This window comes from Canis aureus, unplaced genomic scaffold (genome assembly GCF_053574225.1).
Source record: "Canis aureus isolate CA01 unplaced genomic scaffold, VMU_Caureus_v.1.0 NW_027326405.1_RagTag, whole genome shotgun sequence".
Classification (NCBI taxonomy): domain Eukaryota; kingdom Metazoa; phylum Chordata; class Mammalia; order Carnivora; family Canidae; genus Canis; species Canis aureus.
In genome coordinates, this window is record NW_027554410.1 from 203137 (window position 1) to 230937 (window position 27801).

General features: G+C 40.4%; 1 protein-coding gene and 1 long non-coding RNA gene across 2 annotated transcripts in view; one reads left to right on the forward strand and one right to left on the reverse strand.

The window, feature by feature from the left end:
* Positions 1-27486, reverse strand: part of LOC144309443 (uncharacterized) — a 35714-nt gene extending 8228 nt beyond the window's left edge. The window contains exons 1-7 of the mRNA XM_077890490.1: positions 21329-27486; positions 18489-18560; positions 15028-15099; positions 10348-10419; positions 9570-9650; positions 2542-2613; positions 1880-1954 (exon numbers count right to left, since the gene is read on the reverse strand). Of these exons, the coding sequence (XP_077746616.1) occupies positions 1880-1954; positions 2542-2613; positions 9570-9650; positions 10348-10419; positions 15028-15099; positions 18489-18560; positions 21329-26886 (6002 nt within the window). The 5' untranslated portion in view covers positions 26887-27486. The remainder of the gene's footprint in view (positions 1-1879; positions 1955-2541; positions 2614-9569; positions 9651-10347; positions 10420-15027; positions 15100-18488; positions 18561-21328) is intronic.
* On the forward strand, positions 358-27801 carry LOC144309449 (uncharacterized). The gene is made up of 4 exons (XR_013375444.1): positions 358-2018; positions 9572-9689; positions 11767-11871; positions 19405-27801. It is a non-coding gene; the product is annotated as an uncharacterized LOC144309449 (long non-coding RNA).

The following is a 27801-nucleotide window of genomic DNA, read 5'->3' on the forward strand; positions in this document are numbered from 1 at the left end:
TGATGGATTTGGAGGCACCAGGGTGGCTCAGTTGGCTGCGTGTCTGACTCTTGATTTTGGCTCAGGTTATGGTCTCAGGGTTGTGGGATTGAGCCCCAAATCAGGCTCCAAGCTTGGTGAGGAATCTTGAGATTCTCTCTCTCCCTCTCTGACTGCCTATACCCCCCACCCCCCACCACATTTGGTCTCTCTCTCTCTCTGTCTGAGATAAATAAATCTTTAAGAAAAAAATAAAAGGAAAAGAGATTTCAATAGACACATCATTTAAAAAGATATTGATACATGAATAGACAACATCATGAGCTATTAGAGAAATGCAAATTAAAGATACAAAGTCTAGGGATCCCTGGGTGGCGCAGCGGTTTAGCGCCTGCCTTTGGCCCAGGGCGCGATCCTGGAGACCCGGGATCGAATCCCACGTCGGGCTCCCGGTGCATGGAGCCTGCTTCTCCCTCTGCCTATGTCTCTGCCTCTCTCTCTCTCTCTCTCTGTGACTATCATAAATAAAATTAAAAAAAAAAAGATACAAAGTTTGAAAAAATTTTTTAACTGAAATATAAAGATGTCATACACTGCCGCTTGGAATGCAAAATGGTACATCCACTTTATTTTTTTTAAAGCTTTTATTCATTTATTATGAGAGACACTGAGGGAGGGAGAGAGAGGCAGAGAAACAGGTAGAGGGAGAAGCTGGCTCCATGCAGGGAACCCGACATGGGACTAGATCCTGGGTCTCCAGGATCACGCCCTGGTCGGAAGGTGGCGCTAAACTGCTGAGCCACGGGGGCTGCCCTACATTCACTTTAGAAAAGAGGTAAGCAGGTTTTTTGTTTTTGTTTTTGTTTTTGTTTTTGAGAGAGAGACAGCAAGCACATGTGTATGAGTGGGGTGGGGAGGAGGGGCAGAGAGAAAGGGAGAGAAAGAATCTTAAGCATGCTCCACGTTCAGCATGGAGCCCCACTGGGGGCTTGATCTCACAACCCTGAGATTATGACCTAAGCCAAAATCAACAATCAACAGTTGGACACTTAACTGACTAACCCCCCAGGCACCCCTAGGAAGCATTTTCTTAAAAAGTTAAATATACACTTAGCACATGATGTAGTAATCCTACCATTAAGTATTTCACCTCCCCCAGAATGAAAGCATATGCTCACACAAAGGCCTGCACGTGACTGCTTTTAGCAGCTTTATTCATCATAGCCAAAAGGAAAATCAGAACAACTCAAATATCCATTAAGTGATGAATGCATAAACAAACTGATATATCCACACAACTGTAACACTACTCAGTAATAAAAAGGAGTGAATTACGGGTTGATGCAATCACATGGATGAATCTCAAAAGGATTATGCTGAGTCAAAGGAGCCAATCACACAAGACTGCATACTGTATGATTTCATTCATAAGACACGGTAGAGGGGCGCCTGGGTGGCTCAGCAGTTGAGCGTCTGCCTTTGACTCAGGGAGTGATCCCGGAGTCCCGTGATCAAGTCCCAGCTCAGAATCCTTGTATGGAGCCTGTTTCTCCCTCTGACCTCTCACTCTCTCTCTCTTTGTCTCTCATGAATAAATAAATAAAATCTTAAAAAAAAAAAAAAAAGACATGGTGGAAAAAATACTATAGGGACAAAAATGAGGTTGATGGCTGTCAGGGGCTGATAGTGGCAACAGGGGATTAACTACAAACAGAAATGTTCTGTATCTCAAACGTGGTGGTGGTTACACAACTATATATTTACCAAAGCTCATTAAAAACTGCATACTTAAAAAGAGTACATATTAACTGAAAATTATGCCTCAATAAAGCTGACTTATAAATAAAACAAACCTAAATACACAACGAAGTGATAATAAACATAAGAAAAATCAACTTACAGTTTTTCCAATTCAAGGGTCATCATGAGAATGCTCTCAATTGTTGAAAGTGACACCTGTGTTGTTCCCATGTCTCTGAAAGAGAACGCCCAAACATGCATGATACCAAAGACTAAAATTTCACACCAAGTACAAAAAGGTACTTAATAGTATGTGATTATTTAAATTCTGGCTTCTCTGTCAAGCTAGCTCAAGAGTTTACTTGCTATGGAAGATAATTTCAGAGCATTCTTATTGAAGAAATTAAAATTTATGTGCATCACGAACATAATCACCTTGGTGCTAAACAGTACAATCTCCTTTTACCCTTTTTCTACTCATTCTCAGTTGCATCCACCTTTCTTGATTAGTCTTTTGTTTTAAATAAGGTATACCTTATTCCAGTTTGCTTTTTGAGATAAATGATATTTCTACATATGTGGTAAATATTTCGCTATACACCTGCATGTTCCATATCTCTATGTGTTCTTCAATACTGCTCTCTTCTACTACAGGCTGTCTTGTCCATATACATTCTTTCTTTGCCAATAATTCTTATTGCAATAACCCAGCTAAAATTTAAATTATGACTTTTTATTCAAAATGCAAAAGATTTAATCTTTGACAAAAGTAAAAAAGAGCAGAAATCATCTCATGAGCCATGAGATTGTTGTAATACTTACAAATATTTTAATGCTGGCAATTTAAAAAGATATGAATCTTCAACAGTTGTCAGAGGGTTATGACTGAGAATTCTGAAAAATGCAATGGAATTAAAATTATCTGCATTTTAAGTAACTAGATGAAAATTTATGTTCTTTTTTTTGGTATGGAACTTGAAGTTTAAAAGCAATCATTTTCTGCCTTTGCCTATAAAATCACCCTTAGAATCTGTAAAACATTCTTCCTTTGGGCACTACCCAGGTCTCTGAATGATAAAGCAGGAAGAGAAAGAGAAAAAAAATTTTTTAAGTGGATGGCAAAGAAAAAATATGCCAAAGAACATTTCAGGTTGAAAACCTCAGAAGTGACTATACCAGTAGGAAGTAATTTCTGTAGGAAATACTATTTCTAGTGTCCTCCATAATTCAAAGTGCTTTTCTTTTATCTCTAGAAAGTTTAAAAATCCTACAGTTTAAACCACCCAGTTAAAGACAAAATGGTAACCAATTCTTCAGTTTTGGAGCCAAACAAGAAGGGCTAAATCTATGAGCAGCCGGTGAAAGCTATATTCCCACCACATAGCCTGTGTGTATTCTTGCATTACAGCCTTTGTCATGGCATGTATCACCTGTTTCCTTATCAATCTCCTGGATTCTCGGCTCCTGGAGGGCAGGGACCATACTTTATTGTCATGTTGTCCCTGTGCCTGACATAGTATAGTGCTTGTTATTGACTATTTAATGTTTGTTGAATAAAGGACATCTTGTCATCTTTTTGACACAAGCTTTTATTCCAAAATGCTGAACAGACCTTCTTCCCAACTCTTTAAAATGAAAAAAGGTAAAAGAAATAGGAAGAAAAGAAAAGACAATCTGCCTTGAGGTTGACTCTACTCAAGAATCATTAACTATACTTTTACCAAGTATTAGATAGATAATCTTCATAACCAATACTATTATTGGGCTGTAAGGCATCTGTGATCAGCATTTCACATTTAATCCTTATAATAACCTTATGTGATAGATACTATCATCACCTCATTTTACAAATGAGGAAACTGAGGTACAGAGAGGTTACGTAATTTGTCCGAGTTTGTCAAGCCAGTCAGAAGCAGAGCTGGAATTTGAACTGAGTTCTGACTCCAAAGCCTGTGTGTAACTCACATGAAGAAAAGGGGGTTTATAAAACAGCTGTTACCATAAACTTTGAGAGCGCTAAATATAGAAACTGTATTCATGTTGAACTTCATCTCTCCACCTGGGAGAGCTCCTCTGAGAATTACATTTTCTATTTTTATTCCTTTTCTCTAATCGACTCCCATGATGAAGTATTTAATTAGCTGATGGTCATTGAGACTTTAGGTATTTTAAACCATGTTATAGGCGAATCAGTGAAAACGGGAAAGTGAGGACATTTGAAACTTCATCCCTCCATAAAAGCAACGACAATGACAAACACTGGCAAACATAGAATCAATGTTTTAATCATTTTGGAAAATTTAACCAATGGGTCTACAGCAACCCAGAGAGCATTTATTAAGGGAAAATGTATTAATTTCTATAAGAACAGTGAGATCTGTTGTTTTAACTAGTTCTAGACCTCTGCTCTGTATCCTGATGGTAGCCTTGAAAAATAGCCCACATCCCAGGGGAGCAAAATGGAGCTGGAGTTCCTTAAAGCCTCCTTCCCAAAGAACTGTCATTGTTTTACCTGTCTAGTGAGTTTCCTGGAAGACCTCAATTGAGAACCTTGTCCTTGACCTCACTGAGAACTGCACAATGCTAGAAGCCTCTTCTTCTCAAGGGGCATTTTAAAAATATCATTATTTATTTATTTATTCATGAGAAAGACACACAGACAGAGAGAGAGAGGCAGAGACACAGGCAAAGGGAGACAGAGAGAGGCAGAGACATAGGCAGAGGGAGAAGTGGGCTCCCTATGGGGAGCTGGATGTGAGACTGGATCCCAGAACTCCAGGATCATGCCTAGAGAGGAAGGCAGACACCCAACCGCTTAGTCACCTAGATATCCCCAGGAGCATTTTTAAAAACACTTACAGGTAAATGTTTTAAACTGGCAGCTGTGTAAGGCAATGGATAACAGTTGGGACAAAAAAAACAAAAAAACAAAAAACAACAACAACAACAACAAAAACCCTAATCTAAAAGTTTAAAAGAAAAAGCTGAGAAATGAGATATCCACAGAGAGTTTGAAATGCTCCAACATATTCCTGAGAAACTAGAAGACCACAAGACATATTCCTAGGAATGTAGAAAAAAACCTTAGCACTAACAAATGGGTTCAGCAAGGTTGCAGGAAACAAGATCAATATATAAAAGTTAGATGTATTTCTATGTATTAGCAATGAGTAATCCAAAATGATATTAAGAAAAAATTTCCATGTATAACAATATTAAAAAGAATAAAATACTTAGGAAAAAATGTAACCAAAAAGTATAAGATCCATACACTGAAAGCTACAAAACATTGTTGAAATTAAAGAAGATTGAAATAAATGGAAAAAATGCCATGGTCATGGACCAGAAGAAAATATTGTTAAAATGGCACTATGCCCCAAATTGAACTATGGCTTCAGCACAACCCTTATCAAGATCACAGCTGACTTGTTTCCAGGCTAATTCTAAAATTCTTATATCAATTCAAGGGACCCAGAATAGCCAAGAAAAATCTAGATAAAGAACAAAAAAGTGGGAAGATTCACATGCTCTGCTTTCAAAACCCAATTCAAAGCTACAGTAATCGTAGTGTGGCACTGGCATAAAGATAGACATATATAATCAGAGAAGGACAAACATTATATGGTGTCATTCATTTGGGGAATATAAATAATAGTGAAAGGGAATAGAAGGGAAGGGAGAAGAAATGGGTAGGAAATATCAGAAAGGGAGACAGAACATGAAGACTCCTAACTCTGGGAAACAAACTAGGGGTGGTGGAAGGGGAGGAGGGCGGGGGGTGGGGGTGAATGGGTGATGGGCACTGAGTGGAGCACTTGACGGGATGAGCACTGGGTGTTATTCTGTATGTTGGCAAATTGAACACCAATAAAAAGTAAATTTATTATTTAAAAAAATAAAAATAAAAATGCTAACACTGGAAAACAATGTAAATCTCTGATGTTCTGTAAATTAAAAGTGAATAAACTGAGGCTGAAGATTTTAAAAAAAAAGGATAGACATATAAACCAATGGAACAGAACTGACAGTCCAGGAATAAATCCTCACATTTATAGTTGGCTGATTTTCAACAAGAGTGCCAAAGCAATTCAAAGTGGGAAGACTAGTCTTTTCGAATGGAGCTGGGACAACTATATATTCATATACAAAATAAGGATTCCTACACTTCATTCTATATATAAAAATTAACTCAAAATGGATTAACCTAAATGGAAGTGCTCAAGCTATAAAAACTCTTAGAAATCTTTATGACCTTGGATTAGGCAAGAGTTTCTTAGACATGCCACCAAAAGCACAAATAATAAAAGGAAAAATAGACAAATTGGACTTTATAAAAAATTAAACAGATTTTTGTGCTTCAAAGGACATTATCAAGAAAGTAAAAGACCACTCACAGAATGGGAGAAAATATTTGCAAATCATATGTCTGATAAAAGTCTAGTATCCAGAATATCCAGAACACATAAAGAACTCTTACAACTCAATAAAAAGACTAATAATTGAACTTTTAAATGGGCAAAGGATTCAGAGAGACATTTCTCCAAAGAAAATACACAAATGGCCAATAAGCACATGAAAAGATGTTCAATGTCTTAAGTCATTAGGGAAATACAAATCAAAGCTATAATAAGATACTACTTTATACTCACTAAGATGGCTATAATCAGATGGAGAATGATAAGCGGTAGCAAGATTATGGGGAAAGTGGAATCTTCATACATTGGTGAGAACATAAAATGGCATAGTTACGTGTGGAACACAGTTTGGCAGTTCCTCAAAAGGGTTAGACATAGAGTTACTACGTGACTCAGCAATTCCACTCCTAGGTATGTACCCAAGAGAATTAAAAACATATGTCCACACAAAACCACGTATGTGAATACTCATAGCAGCATTATTAATAATAGTCAGAAGTGGAAACAACTGAAAAGTCCAATAACTGAGGAACAGATGAACAAAAGGTGATGTGTCTATGTAAGGGAATATTATACAGCCTTCAAAAAGAATGAAGTGCTGGTATATATGCTACAACATGGAAAAACTTTGAAGCTAACAGTTATGTGAAAGAAGCTAGACACTCATTTGTATGAAATGTCCAGAAGAGGCAAATCTAGGATACAGAAGGGGAATTAGTTGTTGCCTGGGAGGAGGGAAGAAGGGGGTGGTCACAACTGATGGGTACGGTATTTATTTTGGAGGGTGATGAAACTGTCCTGGAATTAGGGTGGCTGTGGTCTATCGAAGTATACCACTGGACTGTATACTTTACAATGTTGCATAGTCTATTATGTGGATTATATCTCAATTAAAAATAAAGAACTGGGGATCCCTGGGTGGAGCAGCGGTTTAGTGCCTGCCTTTGGCCCAGGGCGTGATCATGGAGATCCGGGATCGAATCCCACATCGGGCTCCCGGTGCATGGAGCCTGCTTCTCCCTTCTCCTTATTAAAGCCAAAGAAAACAAAAACCTCCAAAGGTGGTACCTCATTAATAAGCTCTTGGCATGTCTTTGAGGTGGATTTCAGATTCAAAATAGACTTTACCACACTGCTAACTTGTTCAGTCAGTATTTATCAATAACTTAGAGGCTTCATTCAAGAAGCTTACTGAGTTATAATTACCTGAAACCCAGGGTCAATCAAGGTTTTGTGGGGCCTGAACCTCATCTACTTTGGGAAATCCTGTCTAATAAAAACATGCAACATTATGAATATAAAAATTGCTAGGACTCCTCTCAAGACCTTTGAAGGGGCCTATGGAAGTGAGGAGCCCTGAAGTTAAAGCTTTGGTCAGTTCAAAATAAATCCACCTCAGCTAGGGCCTATACATTTTACAGACTTCTTTAATGCCAGAGAAAATATTGTTTCAACTTATAAACACCTTGGTAACATGTCACACAGGTAACATGACTAATTCAAAGGGTGGCATCTTCCCTTGGCAACTTGCCTTTGGAAAGAAATGCAATGAAGTTTATATTTCACTATGGCAGAGATTTCCTAAAGCAGACTAGCTTTGTCTATTAGAAAAATTTGACCTCAAACAAAAAAGGAGCCTAACCCCCAGTACACACTTACTGTATCGTGATAATCTTTCAGAAGGAACTGTGAATTAGTTTTCGAAGCTGTATTCAAGTCCCATGACATGAGTATTAATTTATTATCAATACTGGCTAGCTCTGGTTCTTTAATTACCTTTTTCTGTTATTTAAGATGCACACAGAAACTCAACACAAACAAGCTGTTGCTTCATCCATTAAGAGTCTTTTCTATCCCACAACCTGTTTGTTCCCTACTTTGTCAACCCCCTACCTTGTTACCCTGCTGCATGGATGCCCGCACGGCTCCCGTGTGTTTTCCTGTCAACATCTTTCTCCTTCCAGTATGAAAGTTTCTTGGGGACAGTCCCTGTCTTATTCTTTGTACCCCCAGTACTTAGTACAGTGTTGACATGTATTGGACATGGCACTCAGTGAATGTTTTTCAATGAATTCATTGATTTTTATCAACTGATTCCCCCATATTCTTTCTTGTGTTGCCCATATAACTATAATGAAAGTCAGATTCTTTCCTTTCCTTTCTTTCTTTCTTTCTTTCTTTTCTTTTTTTCTTTCTTTCTTTCTTTCTTTCTTTCTTTCTTTCTTTCTTTTCTTTCTTTTTTGGAAATTCAGATTCTTCTAAGAGACTCTTGGTGTGATAACATGCTTAGAAATAAAGATGGTGAGTTTAAGACAGTATATTGATGCACCAAAACCTCCTGGTGCAGAAACCCAATGAGCCTTTTCTCCGGGGTGTTCGCAAGCAAAAAACTGACCCTCTGTAGTCTTTTTCCAAGTTAGGCATCAGCAAATTAATGGGAGGAGAGAGGAGCCTTCAACAGATAGGCATCTGCAGGAACTGTCCCTCTAGCTCCAGACACACCCTCAACACCTTCATCTATCCTAAAATAAACTGTGTGAAATAATATTTCTGAACTACAAGACAGGTAAGATAATCTTTTCCAAAGTCACGTTTAGAGGAAGATCTTCACCTTGAGTCTAAAATCCCCCTCAGGCCATTGAACATCCCCCACTATGATTTGTTTATATCACCAGGAAATCACAGAATTTTCCAGCCGAAAGGGAATAACACACTTCTTATTGAAGAAGAGTCAGGAAATAGCCACATGGAATTATGCTACAGCAATGTATTTCATGAACATTTTTCACACAACTTAACACAAACAATATCTTTTACCATACCTCAAAGGTTCTTATGGCCCCCAGATGATTTACTCAGAGGTATACATTTTTTGAAAAATAATGTTCTGGGTAACTGGTGAGAGAAGTGCCCTGTGGCAGGTTCTCAGCAGTTCTTTCTGCTTTACCATTTAAAAGAAGCTGATGGCTGAGGAAGCACCCACACTTTTGCTCCCTGGAGAATTCCCCTACACTTAGTTCTTTGAAGCTTTATTTTGCATGCATTGAAGCAGTTAGGAACTTTGCCCATTAGCAGGAATCAAAGTTAAATTCAGAGGTGGAATTTGAAGGACCATGCCCCTATTGGAGAAGCATCATTGTCATGGATTCCCAGGATAGTGTTGACTTGGGTGTTATTTGCTTGGGGCCTTTTATTGCCCATACCAAAGCTGAGTACAGGGAAAGCTGAGAGTGCCATTTATGAGATAGACAAGCCTCTTGGCCTCTTTGTACCTTAGTTTCCTCATTTGAAAAAAAAAAAAAAGAATGGATTTTAAGACATACTTTTCAGAGTTCATACTGGGCTTAACATCCACTGAACCAATAAATGTATGATGTTTTTACATATTGTTTGTCTGTTTATTTTTTACATGTGTTTATTTTCTATTTCACTTACAGCTTATGTAAAAACTGCATTCCATGCCAGGCCTGAAATGTTCCAAAGCTCACTTCTGTCAGTACATTGCAACTAACATTTCTACAAAAAAAGACACAAGCAAAAGAAGAAGGAAAAAAGGTATTCTTTCAGAACATTTATCCTTTGGCAGTGATTCCAATTTATATAGGATGAAACATAATCTCAATACCCTCTCCATATCCTGAAACTATCTCGCTATGGAAGATATGCCTTTTAAAATTTTTTTAGAAATTTAAATTTAAAAAATTTGCATGAAAGATTTATATTTTCATGTTTCTACATGTGTTGCATTAGATACAAATCTGTAAATGCTCAATAAATACTTGTGTTAGGTAATCTTTATTTCTCTAGAAAAATATTTCACATCAGCACTATTGACATTTATGGTTGGATCCTCTTTTTTAAGAGGGGCTGTCCTGTGCATTATAGGGTGTTTAGCGCCATCTCTGGCCTCTGCCCACTAGATGCCAGTAGCATATCTACAGTCTGACAACCAAAAATGTCTCCAGACACTTCAAATGTCACCTGGGTGCAAAATCACCCTAGTTGAGAACCACTTCTCTAGAATGATTCAGTCTGATCTGTATAATAATTCTTACACTAATCTTTGCTACAGACAAAAAAGATTCGCTACATAATTTTAGTAGCTTTCTACTAATAAAATTACAATCATATTTCAAAATGATTGTAGCAAAGAGGTTTACAATTAAGTTTAACAAAAATCCCAAATATAATGAAATTTGTATTTGTAACTTACATAAACTTCAAAAAAGGTAGTGGTTCAAATGTCCGTCTTTCAATAGATTGTATCTTATTGCAGGATAAATCTCTAGGAAAAGTAAAAGGAAAATATTGCCTCAATTAGCTATTAGATACCTAACTAGTAGGCTGATAGTATTGAATAAGCAGCTTTTGCCTAAACTCTGAACTTAAGGACTTGTTATTTGAACCTTCCAGAGCCCCTAACTCTCCTCATCTCTCTTAAAAGAGTCTCACTTTCATAAATGAAAGAAGTAACTACAGCTCTTGATAGATTCTGGAATTAATCTTTCCTGAGAGCAGAAGAATTAATTAGAGTACATTTGAGGCCTCATCAATTTCTAGATTATGAGCTCAAAGTTTTGACCTCCACATAGAATTTCTTTCTTTATTTTGTAAAAGATTTTATTTATTTATTCATATAGACACACAGAGAGAATGAAAGGCAGAGACACAGGCAGAGGGAGAAGCAGGCTCCATACAGGGAGCCTGACATGGGACTGGATCCAAGGTCTCCAGGATCACACCCTGGGCAGAAGGTGGCGCTTAACCGGTGAGCCACTCGGGCTGCCCCTATAATTTCTTTTTAAAAAATATTTATTTATTAGAGAGTGTGTGTGCATGCACATGCACAAGTGGGAGGAGCAGAGGAAGAGGGAGAGAGAATCCCAAGCAGACTCCTCACTGAGTGCAGAGCCCAACAGGGGGCTCCATTTCAGGATCCAGAGATTGTGACCTGAGCCAAAACCAAGAGTCCGATGCTCAGCCAACTGCACCAACCGGGCACCCCTATAATTATAATTTCTAATATTAAAAGGGATATTCTCATTTTGGAACACCTTTTTGGTTTAGTTCTATTTTTCTAGGCCAATTCAATACCAGAAAAAATAAAAGATATCCTTTCATTTAAATTGAAAGGAAGTTACCCCTCTAATCAATACATAAATTTGAACTAACTCAGAATCATATCATCATGTTAATAGAAATTCATTTTTGGTTGTACATTTGCCTTAATATTCCATGAATTTATTAACTGCTTCAGTTGCAAGTGGTGAGACAACAAAAAACACCACATAGTACTGGATTTTTATTTGAAAACACCCATTCTTGATAATAGTTGACCCTCAGACTTCCATTGATTCCAGCTTAGTCCCTTATTTTCCACCTACTCTTCAGACTGGCATTGCCATCTCTAGTCTCTCCCTTTCTAATCCATCCTGCACACAGTCACCAGAGTAATTCTCCACAAGTGGTTCTCGAATGCCAGCATCACTTGGGCACTTACTCAAGATGCAAATTCTCAGCCTTACTCTATAGACTGAAGGAATCAGTAACTGTGGAGGTGGAGCTTATTTTCTGACAAGCCCTCCAAGTGACTCTGTTGCAGATTATTTATTTATTTATTTTTCTATTGCAGTTTAAAGCTTGTCCTGGAGCACTGCTGTGATAATCCAGTAGCGTGGCATGTTAATCCACGGCCTTCAAAATCCTAGAAGACTAGCTCTAATCTCCTACTCTACAGGTACTCAAGATATTTTTCCTGTATTTTGCCTTTCTCCCAGTCTCCTTTGTAAGCTTATTCGCCCTACAATGTCTTTCTGATGATACCCAATAGCTCTTCAAGGTCCTGTTGAAACAGCATTGCTCTAATAGCTTCCCTGATCCAATGTGAAGTCTTTTCTTCCTCATCTGTATTCCAAAACCAATTTATACCTCTCGTTGCCCATATCCATTTCTTCTTCTTCTTTTGAAAAAAACATTTAAAGTAGGCTTCACACCCAACCAGGGGCTTGAAATCATGACCCTGAGATCAAGAGCCACATGCTCTACCAACTCAGCCAGCCAGGCATTCCAATTTATTTTTAATATAGTTATTTTTGCATCCTTTTTCCTCTGAGCATAAAATGCTTGAAAGTATGGACTAGTTGTGTTCATCTGCATTGTCTACCATGTTTAAAACTGACACATGTTTCTTTCGTGTTGAGTTTAATAAGTTCTTTATAGATCCTGGAAAACTAGCCCTTTATCTGATACGTCATTTGCACCAAAGAAACAAACAATCCAATCATGAAATGGGCAAAAGACATGAACAGAAATCTCACAGAGGAAGACATAGACATGGCCAACACGCACATGAGAAAATGCCCTGCATCACTTGCCATCAGGGAAATACAAATCAAAACCACAATGAGATACCACCTCACACCAGGGAGGATGGGGAAAAGTAACAAGGCAGGAATCCACAAATGTTGGAGAGGATGCAGAGAAAAGGGAACTCTCTTACACTGTTGGTGGGAATGTGAAATGGTGTAGCCACTCTGGAAAACTGTGTGGAGGTTCCTCAAATAGTTAAAAATAAACCTGCCCTACAACCCAGCAATTGCACTGTTGGGGATTTACCCCAATGATACAGATGCAATGAAAGGCCGGGACACCTGCACCCCGATGTTTCTAGCAGCAATGTCCACAATAGCCAAACTGTGGAAGGAGCCTCGGTGTCCATCGAAAGATGAATGGATAAAGACGATGTGGTTTATGTATACAATGGAATATTACTCAGCCATTAGAAATGACAAATACCCACCATTTGCTTCAACGTGGATGGAACTGGAGGGTATTATGCTGAGTGAAATAAGCCAATCGGAGAAAGACAAACATTATATGTTCTCATTCATTTGGGGAATATAAATAATAGTGAAAGGGAAGAGAAGGGAAGGGAGAAGAAATGGGTAGGAAATATCAGAAAGGGAGACAGAACATAAAGACTCCTAACTATGGGAAACGAATTAGGGGTGGTGCAAGGGGAGGAGGGCGGGGGTTGGGGGTCAATGGGTGACAGGCACTGAGGGGGGCACTTGATGGGATGAGCACTGGGTGTTATTCTGTATGTTGGCAAATCGATCACCAATAAGAAATAAATTTATTATTAAAAAAATAAAATTGACACATGGACATAAAACAAACTCAAATATTTAAAAAATAAATATAAAGAGCTGGGTAGTGAATAGCAGAAACAAAATGACTGTGTAAAAAGAAATGTAGTTTTATGACTTTATGGCTCCCTCTTCTGCACCTCTTCAGCACTTTGTCATCCACTTAGTGCTTAGTGCATTATGGTTTGAGCTTCTGTCTATTTTCCTTGTGAGATCATGAGTTCCTATAGGGGTAGGAAGCCTGTCTTAATCATCTGAGTGCCTATGATACTGGGCATAGTGCCTGTCATATTAGCTTTTGATTGACCTTTTTTTTTTTTTTTTTTAAATGAATGAGAACACTTCAGCTAACATAAAATAATTGGCTTACAAAGTATTTCATAGTAGTAGTAATGAAGTGCCTAATCCTTTGAGCAGTTTATCTCATTTGATTTTCTACAAACGGTGTTTGTAAAGTTTAGAGTCCAGATCACAGAAGTAGCCAAGAAAACCAATACAAGAGTGGCTGTCCCCTAAGACTTGGAAGGTTTGATAACTTAAAGGACTATTCTTAGTGTTTAATCATGCTCTTGCTCTTTTTTACCCACTATCCTTAAACCTTCTACATTTGCAAGAAGACTCTATTTGCTCAAGAGCATCATTAATAGGGATTAATGACTTACACAGCTCTGGATGCCACAGACAAAGATAAAAATTGAACCTTTATAGCAAAGAACATGGTATCTCTGTATGTATACCTAGAAATACTAAAGAAGCATTTCCTCCTTGACAATGAGGCTGGAGAGATTTTATTTTATAATTAGTTAAATTAGGGGCATTTCTGATATGTTTGCTTAATGTAAACATTTCTAACCATAATACTTAACCATCATTTTATTTTACTTTAAAGATTTTATTTCCTTAAGTAATCTCTATACCCAATGTGGGTTTCACACCCACAACCTCAAGATCCGAAGTCACTTGCTCTATCAACTGAGCCAGCCAGGTACCCCTTAACCATCATTTTAAACATCTATTTTTAATACTGGTGCTAGAATTCCCACTGAAATCCTTAATCTGCTCTCTTGGTAACTTAATAGGTACTTGATAATACTGCTTACATAATTAACCTGCTTAAATATTTAATATTTAAATGTTTAATTTAGATTAAATATTAAAAACATTCTGGGTTAATGGCATTCAAAATAATGTAAGTGTTCTATATTTTCTTGTCCTGTAGGTGACAATTTGAGGTTAATTTTAATTCCTCTCATTTTACTAAACCAACTTTTTCAAACCTTTTCTGTAAAGGCCAGATAGTAAACATTTTGGGCTTTGCAGGCCATATATGGTCTCTGTCATATATTCTTCTCTTTCTCTTCTTTTCTCTTTTACAGCCCTTTAAGAACGTAAAAATCATTCTTAACTCAGGCTGTATAAAGACAGACCTGAGCATGATTTGATCCATGAGCCATAAATTAAGTATAAATGTAAGCACACGGTATATGAACACTTACAAGACAGGTTCATATGTGCATCCATAATTGCTCAGACCTAATTACCCCTTTTGCTCTATAACTGAAGGGTCTTTTTCTATCTTTATCTTGTCTATAGAATTAAAAAACTGAAAATGCATATGAGATATTTAATGCTAGAGATGGAAATTTATTGTTAGAAGAAATTATAGTGATTATCTAATTTGAACCCCATATTTATTTTACAGATAATATAACTAAAAACTCATAATAAGTGATTAATTAACTTACAAATACTGTAGGGATAGCAGGCCTTCAAATGAGTCCTTATGTAATTCAGTCAAATAATTTTCACTGAGAATTCTGAAAAATGAAAAGGTTATTTCTGCATCAAAATGCAAAACAACTACAACTATTCACTACACAGGACTAACTCCCATTTGGGAGGGAAACCTGTGTAATGGTGCCACCTAAATATACTAATTCTTCTTTAATTTAGGAGTACTGAGCTCTGCGCTGTTTCCACTCAAATCCTTTTTTTTTTCTTTATTCCTCTCTCTCTCTCTCTCTCTCTCTCTCTCTCTCTCACACACACACACACACACACACACACACACAGCCATCCACTATTTGAACCAAAATGCATATTAATGTCTACTCTCTGGATCACAAAGTCTCTGCTAGAACCCTGGTTTAGATGACAACAATACTGGCAGAACTGACACTTCCTCCTCTCTTTTTCTAAATTCTATGTTGGAAGCCCCATACAGCACTATAGGTAAAGTCATTTGTTTTTTCCCCAACCAAAAAAAAAAAATTTTTTTTGAGAACTAAAAAAATGCACATCAAGTGTACATAACATAAATATTCAGTTTAATAATTATAAAGCAAATACCCATGAAACACCACTTGTATCAAGAAAAACCCCTGCCAGCATCCCAGAAGGCTTCAGTGTGCCCCTTCCAATCACAACCCTCTCTCTGATTCCCCAGAAGTAACCATTATCCTGACTTTAATAATTTCTTTGCCTTTTTTAATTTTTTAAAAAGATTAATTGCTGGGAGAGGGGCAGAGGGAGAGAAAGAATCTCCAGCAGACTCCTGGCTGAGTGTGGAGCCCTATCCCATGACCCTGAGATCATGACCTGAGCCCAGTCAAGAGTTGGACACTTAACTGACTGAACCACCCAGGGACCTCAAATTTCCTTGCTTTTTTAAATGTAGTTTTACCTATCATATGTCAGCCATAAACAACATAATTTAGTTTTGTCGCTTCTTGAACTTTATATAAATGGAATCACAGGTATTATTTTCTATGTTGCTTCTTTCACTCAATATTATCTTATAAATTCATTATATTGTTGCATGTAGCTGAGGTTGGTTCATTTCAATACCTAGTATTTATTGCATGTCTAGCTACATGTGGCTACTGAATACTTGGGAGTGGCTAGTGTGACTGAGGAGCTGAAGTTTTTATTTAATTAATTTTTTTTACTTTAAAATACAAATGAAAAAACTGATACTCAACAGTTATTAGAAAATGTTTAAATATGTTTGCAACAATGTAGGTATGTGATATTACTTTTTCAACTGTAATTTTTATGAAATCTAAATACAGAACAAGTATTCTTGATAAAAGACTAGCAATCAAATTGAGATTTCAAAGAGTTACTATGGAAAAAAGAACATAAAAAGAACACAAACTCTCAATAATTTTTATACTGATTACATGATAGAAATGATATTGGATATTTTGAAGACAGTATAAAACATAGACTATCTTACTAATAATGGGTATAATAATTATATGTCGAAATAATATTTTGGCTATAAGAGCTAAACAAAATATATTAACATTTATATCATCTCTCTCTTTTTACTTTTAATTTTTAAGTGGCTATCAGAAAATTTGAGATTACTTATGTGGCTTTATGGTTCAAACAAATAGTGTTCCATTTTATGACTATTCCACACTTTATTCATTCTACTGTTGGCAGATATCATCCAATAGATATATAGAAAAACAGGTTAAAATCCTGCCCCAGGAGAGCAGTGATCCATAGTTAGGAACCTCTGCTTACAAGGTATAACCTTCAAGCTGAACCAGACATCTGCAGGACTTACCACATTCGTGTTCTAGTATATAAATTCCCAAACACATGCTTTTTAAAAATTAATTTTTTAATTTCAATTCATTTTTTAAAAATATGTAATATATTCACATGGCCCAAAATTCCAAAGGTATATAGTACACAACGCAAAGTTTTTCTACTACCCTTGTCCACAGCCCACCCATCCCCCTCCATTCCCTAAAGAAAATTAACGTTATTTATTTCTGCGACAATTATTTTCAGTTTTCTTATAAGTTTGGGAAATAAAATATCCCAGTCAGACACTATCATGGAGAAATATAAACTACACATAGTATTTAAGAAATTCACAAAATAAAAAACAAATGCCTAGTTCTAGCATTTCTCCCTTACCAATAAGATATCAGACTAAGGGGCGAAATCTACTTTAGAGGGATCATAATCCCTATTTTTAGATTGCTATGATTACTGTCTTTTATTGTTAATTCAGGAGTCATTTATGACTTCTCTGCTCAAGTTGCACTAATGATATGACACCAAACTCTCATAAAAACACCAGTTGATTGCTTTGATTGTAATATTTTTTTTTCTAAAAACACTTGTGTCTACATTGACTTTTTTCTACAGATCAATTTTTATAAAAGATAACAGAAAATTGGCAAAGGACAGAAAATTCACTCAAGAAATACAAATGTTCAGTAAACATAGGTATTTAAATTTACAAGTAATCAGAAAACTTCAAATTCACATGGGACCCCTTTTATTCACGCATCAGACCAGCCAAGAAATGGAGAATATCCAGTAGTGGGTGGTATGAGGATGTGAATGCTGTCATGGTCTATGGGTTGGAGTATAAGTTGGCACAACTTTTTTGAGGGCCATTAAAATTTTACATCTACATAGTCTTTATTCAAACAATTCCATTTCTAGATATCTATTCTACAGAAATACCTGCCCACATACACAAAGATGCATGGTTGAGGCAGTTCACTACAGCAGCGCATGTGACAAGAAAATGGGACACAGTCTAAACATTCATCAATATGAGAATTACTATATACATTCATACTTTGGAATATATTACACAGGCATATACATGAATGGGGTAACCCCCTATCTATACACTAAAAGAAAAGAAATCTAAGACATAAGATAAAAGAATCAAAAGATTCATTTATAAGCATAAGCATAAGCAAAAGAATCAAGTTGTAGGAAGTTATCATTTATATAAAAACAAAAACAAAAACAAGGTAAGAAAATCCCACAACAAACCTATTTTGTTGTCTATAAATATGTATGTAGACAAATGCATGGAAAAAGATCTGGAAGGATATATACTAAATCCAGATAGTGGCTATCTCAGTGGTAGGGGATCAGAACACAAAGAAGATGTTCACTTTATCTATTCTTTCATTTTTATATATTGAGGATATAATCATGTATTCCTATATAATGGAAAATAAGTTTAGATTGACTCTAAATTTTAAAGAGAGCCTGTCAAATTCAATTTTCAAGATAAACATAGAATTGCCATCAATAGAGGTTGATTTGGGATATGGAGGGGGAAATACCTTTCCTCCAAGATACTGACTTCAAAATTTTTGACTAAGAAGGATCTCAGGATGCAGTGTTTTGTATTCGTATTCGGAGAAAATATACTCACAATTTCTCAGTCCAACGGTATGGCTTCCATGTATTCTCCTCAATGTAAGAAATAGCGTTTCCTTGGAAATTTCTGTGAAGAAACACAGTTCAGATCCTTGACTAGTTAGGAAAAGAATGAACAGAATAAGTAAAGAATCATAGGCAACCTTGGGGGAATATGCAAATGCAGAAAATACCAGCTTCTTAATATCCATAGCTATCAGCATCCCAGTTTGCACAATTAATAAAGAAATGTGGGGCCATTGGTGTAAACAAGCCATCTCCTTAGAACCGGAACTTCCTATTTGTCTAATTTCTTGGATAGATAATGCCAGTTAATTACTTTATGAATATGGTATTTTTCTCCAAATCACCTCTATGTGTCTAAAATGGTTCTTTCTGTAAATCAATGAGAAAATAATTGAACCGAAAAATGGCAAAAAAAAAGTATCAAACAAAGGTAAAGAAAACAAAGGTAAAGAAATCCTATGCCAGGAAACAAAGGTAAAGAAATCCTATGCCAGGAACACCAAAGCTTTGGCCCAGTGACTTCTTTTGAAATCTGTCCAGCTGTTAGGAGAAGTTAGAAATGAGAGGAACTAATATGGAGAGATTTCTTAGACATGTTACATAGGGAAAAGCAACAAATTACTGAGCAAGGAACAAAAAGTATTACCTGATTAGGGGAAAATTGCAAAGGAAAGTGATGGGAAGGACAGACACCAAAATGGTAACAGGAGTTATCTTATGGGTGGTAGGGGGGGTTGGGTGGGATTTTCACATTTTATCCTATATGCTTGTGACATTAAAAAAAAATGAGAATGTATCCATGAATTGCAAGTATTTCAAAAAAGCTATGAAATGCCTGAGTTCAGTTTTAATCACTAATTCTGTATATGACTGAATCTTACCTTTAACTTATCTTCTTCCCTCAGCAACAACTTACCTATTCATTTGTTAAGGTGTTATTTATTCATGAGAGACCAGAGAGAGAGAGAGAGAGAGAGAGAGGAAGCGGCAGAGACACAGGCAGAGGGAGAAGCAGGCTCCACGCAGGGAGCCCGACGCAGGACTCGATCTCTGGACTCCAGGATCACGCCCCGGGACGAAGGCAGGCACCAAACCGCTGAGCCACCCAGGAATCCCCCCCCTATTCCGTTTATATACACATTTTTTTCAGGGGAGTCAGAAATAAGGCAAAACAGATAGCCATCTGCCCATCATCTGCCTAGTGGCCATTTCCAGTCAACCAAAATGCCTTCTGGTTGCTTTATGTTCCCTGATAAAAGATGCCTAAACCTGAATTTATCTCCCTCCAACTGGCTGTCCTTCCCAACTGCTGTATTTCCACCTGCTCATCCGGGACAGAAATTTCTGAGAGTTATAGTTGATTTTTCTCTTTTCTGGATGCACCCTGCCCACTACTCCCCTCAGCAGTTACGCAGTCTTGTTGCTTCTTCCTCTGTGATGCTTTCAGGATTTTCTTTCTACTCCTATCACAGCCATTCTGTTCTGGCCCCTTGTCACTTTACTCCCAGCTTTTGCTAGACCATTCTTTCTGGTTTCCCTGGATCAAGCTTTCCTCTTTAGATCTCTCTACATAGGGAATAGAAAACAATCCTCTTGTTTTAGTGATACATATGTCTTTCTGGAAAACTTTCAATGGCTCTCTATATCTCAGCATAACTTTCAAACCCTTCTAGCTGATAGTCAAGGGTATTCATAACCGTATCTTTCACTGCTTCCTAAGCTAATGTTTTTTTTTTCCAGATTTTATTTATTTATTCATGACAGACACACAGAGAGAAAGGCAGAGACACAGGCAGAGGGAGAAGCAGGCTCCATGGAGGGAGCCGATGTGGGACTTAATCCCGAGTCTCCAGGATCACGCCTTGGGCTGAACGCAGCGTTAAATAAATCGCTGAGCCACTGGGGCTGCCCTCCTAAGCTAATTCTTTTTTTTTTCTAAGCTAATTCTTAATTCCTGATCATTCTCGCAGCTGTGCCTTTGCTTAGACTATACTCCCTATTCTTGCTGTATTTAACAAATCATAGCCACTCTAAATCTCAGCTGAAGTTTTAGCTTATCCATGCAGCTTTCTCTGACCCCTACACTCCATTGATTACAGATTCTGGTGACTTACAGAACCTATAGTCTGTACTTAATTATAGGTCACCTGTCTTTCTATGCCTATTTCCTTTCTTCCCACCTATTATTTCATATTCTAAAGACAATGCCATACTTGCATGGCTGCCACAGTACTGAGTCCTGGGCGGGGCATAAAATGGGTGCTGTATATAGAAAACCAAGGGACAAAGATGAGTTCTAAACATAGCTGAGGAATCAAATAATAGCTAACACTCACATATATGTGAGGCACTGAAAACGTGTTTTATATGTATTAACTCACCAAATCTCACAATAATCCCACAAGGTAGTAACTATTACCCCATTTTATAGATAAGGAAATTGAATCAAAAGCTAATAAGTGACAGAACTCAATTCAAACCCAGGCAGTCTAATTCCGGAATCTCTACTCTTAACCACTTTTTTGTATATCACCAAGGAGATGGAAAGAGGGACATGTTGCTATAAAGATGGGAGAGTAGAGGTTAAGCGATTAAATCATGGGGCTAAAAAAACTGGATAAAGAATAAGGACAATTACAAGTAAACGAGTGCAGACGTGGGAACCACAGCAAACAGGAAAATGAAGATAAGGACAGTTGTCAAAGAAAAGGTAAAAAGAGAGAGTCAGTCAACATGGTTGGGGAGATGACGAAGGCCCAGGAAGACCTCAAAGAAAGGCTGCTGTGTCAAGCAGGAGGCAGGGAACAAATGAGAAAAGGCAATTCTTACAAGATGGTGAAGGTGTTGTTGTCCGTGTTGGGCTCTGGCACAGGCACTCTGCGGAGCCTCTGCTTTGGGCTGAAACCAGTACACGATAGCGTCTCATCTTTGCAGGTACAGAGCTCACATATGTTGACATTTGTGGTAACACTCTGTTCTGGCTGCTCAGTGAAAGTTGTATATGCCTTTTCTGGGAAGTATTTTGCAAAATGCACCACTGAGGGCTGAGTCGTTGGGGGGAGAACCGACTCAGATGACTCTGGTTGGTGACTTACAGTAATTTCCAAGTCCATAGGTGGAACAGTGACTTTAGTCAGGTTTGGCTGTTGACTCTGAACACGCTCTCGATGTGCAAGTGTCACCTCAAGGTCCGCTGGAGAAGGAGCTGTAGTCTTCTTCGTGGTTGCAGAATGTTTAGCCTCTGTAATAGGTTCTGGAGTAATGGTAAGCCCCAAGCCCCCATTATGAAATGTGATGCTGGGTGATTCTGGATGCTGGACTTCACCCTTACTTGGAGTTGGACTCATCACTTCCTGATGAAATGGATATTGAACTTTAACCTCCTTAGGTGGCTCTGGAGGCTGAGTTGGGGTCTCTTGCCTGGCTGGAGAAGGTTCAACTTCCATATTGGATCCTGCAGTTACAGTAATTTCCAGGTCCATAGGTGGAACAGTGACTTCAGTCAGGTTTGGATGTTGCCTCTGAATCTGCTCGAGATGCGCAAGCGTCATCTCAAGGTCCTTTGGAGGGGGAGTTGTAGTCTTGGTGGTTGTAGAACCTTCAACCTGGGTAGTAGGTTCTGAAGTTATGGTAAGTCCCATGTCCACAGGATGAACTGTGACACTGGGTAAAGTTGGATACGGAGCTTGATCCTGACCTAGGGTTGGAACTGTCCCCTCCTGATGGAATGGATATTGAACTACAACCTCCTTAGGTGGCTCTGGAGGCTGAGTTGGGGTCTCTTGCATGGTTGGAGAAGGTTTGGTCTCTGTAGTAGGTTCTGGAGTTATGGTAAGCCCCAAGTCCAAAGGTTTAACTTTGACTTTATTTAAGGTTGAATGCTGAACCTGAACCTGCTCTGATGGTGGAAATGTCACCTCAAGGTCCTTTGGAGGAGCTGTAGTCTGATGCAGAGTTGTAGACTGTTCAACCTCTGTAGTGGGTTTTGGACTTATGGTAAGCTCTAGGGCCAAAGGTTGTGTTGTCACATTTGGTGACCACAGGTGCTGAGCTTGATCCTGAGCTGACGTTGGAACTGCTGCCTCTTGATATATGGAAGGTTGAGCTACAAGTTCCTTAGGCAGCTCTAGAGGCATGGTTGGAGAAGGTTCAATCTCTGTAGTGGATGCTGGAGTTATGGTAAGTTCCAGGTCCAAAGGTTGAACTGTGACCTTAGTCAAGTTTGGACGGCGAGACAGAACCTGCTCGAGATGTGCAAATGTCACCTCCACGTCTTTTGGAGGAGCTATAGTCTTTTTCAGGGCTGTAGAATGTTCAACTTCTGTAGTGGGTTCTGGACTTACAGTAAGCTCCAGGTCCAAAGGTTGAACTGTTACACTGGGTGATGATGGATGCTGAATTTGATCCCAACCTGGTGTTGGAATGGTCTCCTCCTGATATACTGGAGATTGAGCTACAGTAACCTCCTTAGGTGGCTCTGGAAGCTGGATTGGAGTCTCCTGCATAGGTTGAGGAAGTTCAATCTCCTTAGTGAATTCTGAAGTTATGGTAAGCCCCAGGTCCAAAGGCTGAACTGTGACTTCAGTCAAGATTGGATGCTGAGCTTGAACCTGCTCTTGATGTGCAAATGTCACTTCCATGTCCTTTGGAGGAACAGTAGTTTTACTCACGGTTGTAGAATGTTCAACTTTTGTGGTGGGTTCTGGAGTTAGGGTAAGCTCCAAGTCCAAAGGCTGAACCGTTACATTGGGTAACAATAGATGCCGAGCTTGATCCTGACCTGGAGTTGGAACTGTCACCTCCCGATACATGGGAGGCTGCATTACAGACTCGTCAGGTGGCTCTAAAGGAGGACCTGGAGTCTCTTGCATGGTTGAAGTTTCAACCTCTGTAATGGGTTCTGGTGTTATGGTAAGCTCCAGATCTAAAGGTTGAACTGTGACTTCAGACAAATTTGGACTCTGAGCCTCAACATGTTCTGGATGTGGAAGTGTCACCTCTGGATCCTCTGGAGGAGCTAGAGTCTGCTGCAGGGTTGTAGAAGGCTCTGGAGGTACAGTAAACTCCAAGTCAACAGGTTTAGCAGTGACACTGGGCAAGCTTGAACGCTGAGCTTGATCTTGTCCTTGAGGTGGAACTGTCATCTCGTTATGGACTGGAAGTTGTGGTTCAACCTCCTTAGATGGCTCTGGAGGCTGAGCTGGAGAAGGTTCTGACTCTTGATGGGGCTCTGGAGACTGAGTTGAAGCCTGCTGCAGAATTGGAAATGACTCTAGCTTCTCAGGGAGCTCTGAAGGCTGAGTCTGTGCCACCTGTTGGGCTGGAGAAAGTTCTACCTCCTTAAGGGGCTCTAGAGGTAGAGATGGAGCTTCTTGCAGGACTGGAGAGGATTCCACCTTCTCAGGAAACTGTAGAAGCTGAGAAGGGGTCTTTTGAGAGACTGGAAGAGGTTCCACTTTGTCAGCAAGTTCTAAAGACTGGGCTGGGGATTCCTGTTGTGTGGCAGAAGGCTCTACCTCCTGTCGGGGCTCAGGAGATATAGCTGGGACCTGCTGGGGAACAGGAGGCTGAGCTGGAACCTCTGGTTGGGTTGGAGGCTTGACGTCTTCAGTGGGCCCTGGAGAATGAGCTGAGACTGTGTACTCATTTGAAGATGGTTCAATCTCCTTATGGGGCTCTGATGGCTCAGCTGGGGCCTCCTGTTGGGCTGAAGTAGGTTCCATCTCCTTAGGAGGGTCTGGAGTCTTTACTATGAGTTCTTGTTGGCCTGGAGGAAATTCATCTTCAAGGGTCTCTGGAGACTGGAAAAGAAGCTCGGACTGGGCTGGAGAAAATTCAACCTGCTCAGGGGGAACTGGAGCTTGAGCAGAGGCCTCCTGCTGCCCTGGAGCATGTTCAAACTTAGTGGGCACTGGAGTTATGAAAACCTCCAGATCTACAGGTTTTGCTGTGATATTGGGCAACATTGGATGCTGAGCTTCACCAGGACCTAGACGTGAGGATGTCACCTCATGATGTACTGGAGGCTGAGCTACAATATCTGTAGAGGACTCTGGAGGCTGAGCCTGGTGCTCAGGCTGGACTGGAGAAGGTTCTACACCTACGACAGGCATCTGAGGCAGAGATGAGCTCCACTGCTGGCTTGGAGAAAGTTCAGTTTCTTCAGGAAGATCTCCAGTCTGTGTTGGTACTCCCTGCTGATCTGGATAAGGTTCAACATTTTCAGCAGGGGCTGGATGTTGTTCTGGAAACCCACTCTTCACAAGAATTTGTGGAAATTGAGTGGGAGCCTCTTCCTGAGCTGGAGATGGTTCTCCCTCCTCAGAGGCCTGTAGATACTGGGTTGGGGCCTCCTGCTGGGTTGAAGAAGGTTTAGCTTTCTCAGGAGTCTGTGCATGATGATCCTGGCTCTCCTCCTGTATTGAGGAAGGTTCACCCTCCTCAGGGATTTGTGGAAGCTCAGCAGGGGCCTCCTGCTGGGGTGGAGAAGGTTCCTTCTCTTCCTGAGTCCCTGGAAGTTGAGCCAGGGCCTCCTCCTGGGTTGAAGGTGATTCACCCTCCTCAGGAGCCTGTGAATCCTGAGCCAGGGTGTCCTGCTGGGTTGTGGAAGGTTTAACCTCTCCAGGGGTCTGAACAGGGGTCTCCTGCTGTGTTGGAGGTTTCTCCTGTGTGGGAGATTCTGGGGACTCAGTTGGAGTCTCCTGTTGAAATGACAAATGTTCATTCTCCTCAGGGGACTGTGGAGGCAGAGTTGGGGCTTCATGCTGGGTTGCAAAAGGTTCCACATTAAGGGGCACAGAGGGCTGAGTGACAGACTCACGTTGAACTGGCAAAGGTCCCACCTCTGTAGTGGGTTCTGGTGTTACAGTAACCTGCACGCCTGCAGGTTTAACAGTGATATTGGGCAGGTTTAACTGTTGAACCTGATGGTGACCTGGAGGTGCAACTTTCACCTCATGATGCTCTAGAGGTTGAGCTGGGTGCTCCTGCTGGGTTGGAATAGGTTCCACCTCCCCCAAAGACAGCTCTGGTGGCTGAGCTGGTTGTTCTTGCAGGATTGCAGGCTCAGCCTTCTTGGGGTGCTGTGGAGGCTGAGTCACAGTTACAGTAAGTGCCAAATCTACAGGTTTAACAGTGACATTGTGTAATTTTGGCCGCTGAGCTTCATTCTGACTCAGAGATGGCACATTTACCTCCTGAGGTGGTACCTTCTCCTCTGGTGGCTGAGCTGGGGCCTCCTGAGGGGTCCAAGGTTCTACTTCCTCAGGTGCCTCTGTAGGTTGAGCTGAGGCTTCCTGTTGGACTTCAGGGGTACTTGAAGGTTCAGCTGGGGCCTCCTGTGGGCTTACAGAATTTCCAGCTTCCTTAAGGATCTCTGGAGGCTGAGATAGAGCGTCCTGAAGAAGTGGAGGTGTTTCTGTCTCTTCAGGGGACTCTGGATGCTTGGCCTGGGCCTCCACTCCAGGCACAAAAGGTTCAGGTTCCTCTACAGTGGACTGGAGAGGTCCTGCAGGGGTCTCCTGCAGGAGTGAAGAAATTTCAAGCTCCTCAGGGAGCTCTGGGGGTTGATCTGGTCCCCCTGGGAAATCCATTGGTCGGTTTTCCTCAGGGTATATGATATCCATACCAGAATCTGAATAATCGTCCTGCAGTTGTTCTAGGAGCTCTTTATTTGCAAATTGGTTTGGAGTTCCAATAACAACTTTGGCAAGCCTTCGATGCTGAACTAGATCTTTGTCCAGGTTTGGGGATGAAACAAAAAACTTTCTTTGGTTTAAACCCTGACTGTCCAGAGGTGGAGCAAGTATTTCCAATGACTGGTGATCTTCTGGCTCATCTCCAGTTTTCATCTTACTTTTGAGTGGAGGAGGTAGAACTATGGCCTGATTCTCATCACCCAACGCTGGAACCACTTGTAAGAGCCTTTCGTGCAGGGTTGGCTTGTCATTCAGATACTGATCTGTCTCTGGGGGCAGCTCACCATTTGAATCCGTGTCCAGGAATGGAACCAAAGTCTCAGTCAACTGCTTAGGCGGGGCCGATATCTGGGCTGGAGCAGAGGACCTCAAGTTATTAAAGCCCCCCCCCGCCTCTGCGGGGTGGGTAAGTGCCTGGAGCGATTCATGCAGGAGTTCAGAAGAGTGCGAAGACCAGGGTTCCGGGGGTTCCGGGGGTTCCGGGGATCTCCGAGGGCCGGAGGTCCGACGGGCCCACGCGGGAAGCGGAGCTGCCTGGCCCAACAACCACGACGGTTGCCAGGTAAAAATAAAAAAAAGGGAGAGGCAAAGCCTGGACATGATACTCTGCGGAGCAGAGACCCAAGCCAGTGGGGCGCTCGGTCTCGCCAGAGAAACCGAAATGTTCAGGGAGCCCGGTGACGCCCCCATTGTTAGCAACTGCGCGCCCCTCCCCCGCCTGCGTCCCACCCTTTATTTACCACCTTTGTGAGCTTGGCACAGCTGGGGTGCGGCTGGGCTCCGAAGCCCCTGGTTCAAGCCTCTTCCCCAGAATCCCCAGGCCAAGCCTCCCTTCCCCTGCAAAGGCCACCACTACCTCCCGCCGAGCTACAGGGAAGGATTTGGGCTGCTGGAGTCTGCAAGGACCCAGACTCCAGCCGCTCTGAGGTGTAGGGTCGGGGTGTGGAGCAGTTTCCCCAGGAAGCAGAAGACCTGGCGTCCCGGGAGATTCAAAATGCTAGTCCACTTCTGGCGGATCGAACTTGTCCTCTTCAAAGCTTAAATCCGAGACACATTCCTCCTCCCCCTGGCTGTACTGCTTCTAAGAAAAGAGGCTGACCTGAAGAATAAGCACAGGGACAGTGGGGAGGGGAGCACACTTCACGGTTACTCTGAATGTTGCCATTTCCTCTAAGTTCTCCCATCCGAGTACTAACCAGGCCCGACCCTGCTTAGCTTCCGAGATCAGACGAGATCGGGCGCGTTCAGGGTGGTATGGCCGTAGACTCCTCTAAGTTCTCAATACGCATGTCTGAGTTTTAATTCACTACTGTGTTAGGAGGAGGCTACCTACCACTGAATCAGCGATGGCTCCAAACTCCTGTGGGAGGGGCTTGGGGGCATGGGGGGAGGGGAGAGGTGAGCAATTCATTCTGGGAGTGAGAGTCTGAAACCAAGGGACTAGCCCTCCGTTTACATTAGGATGGAAAACTTCCGCGTCCCACCTACACTCAACACACCTGTCAATCTAGAACAAGTAACCTTGAGGTCTACCCTGTGTGCACGCATGGAGAAGGCACTTAAAATGTTGAGGTCAGCATGTTAAACTTTCTGGAAATACTGTAA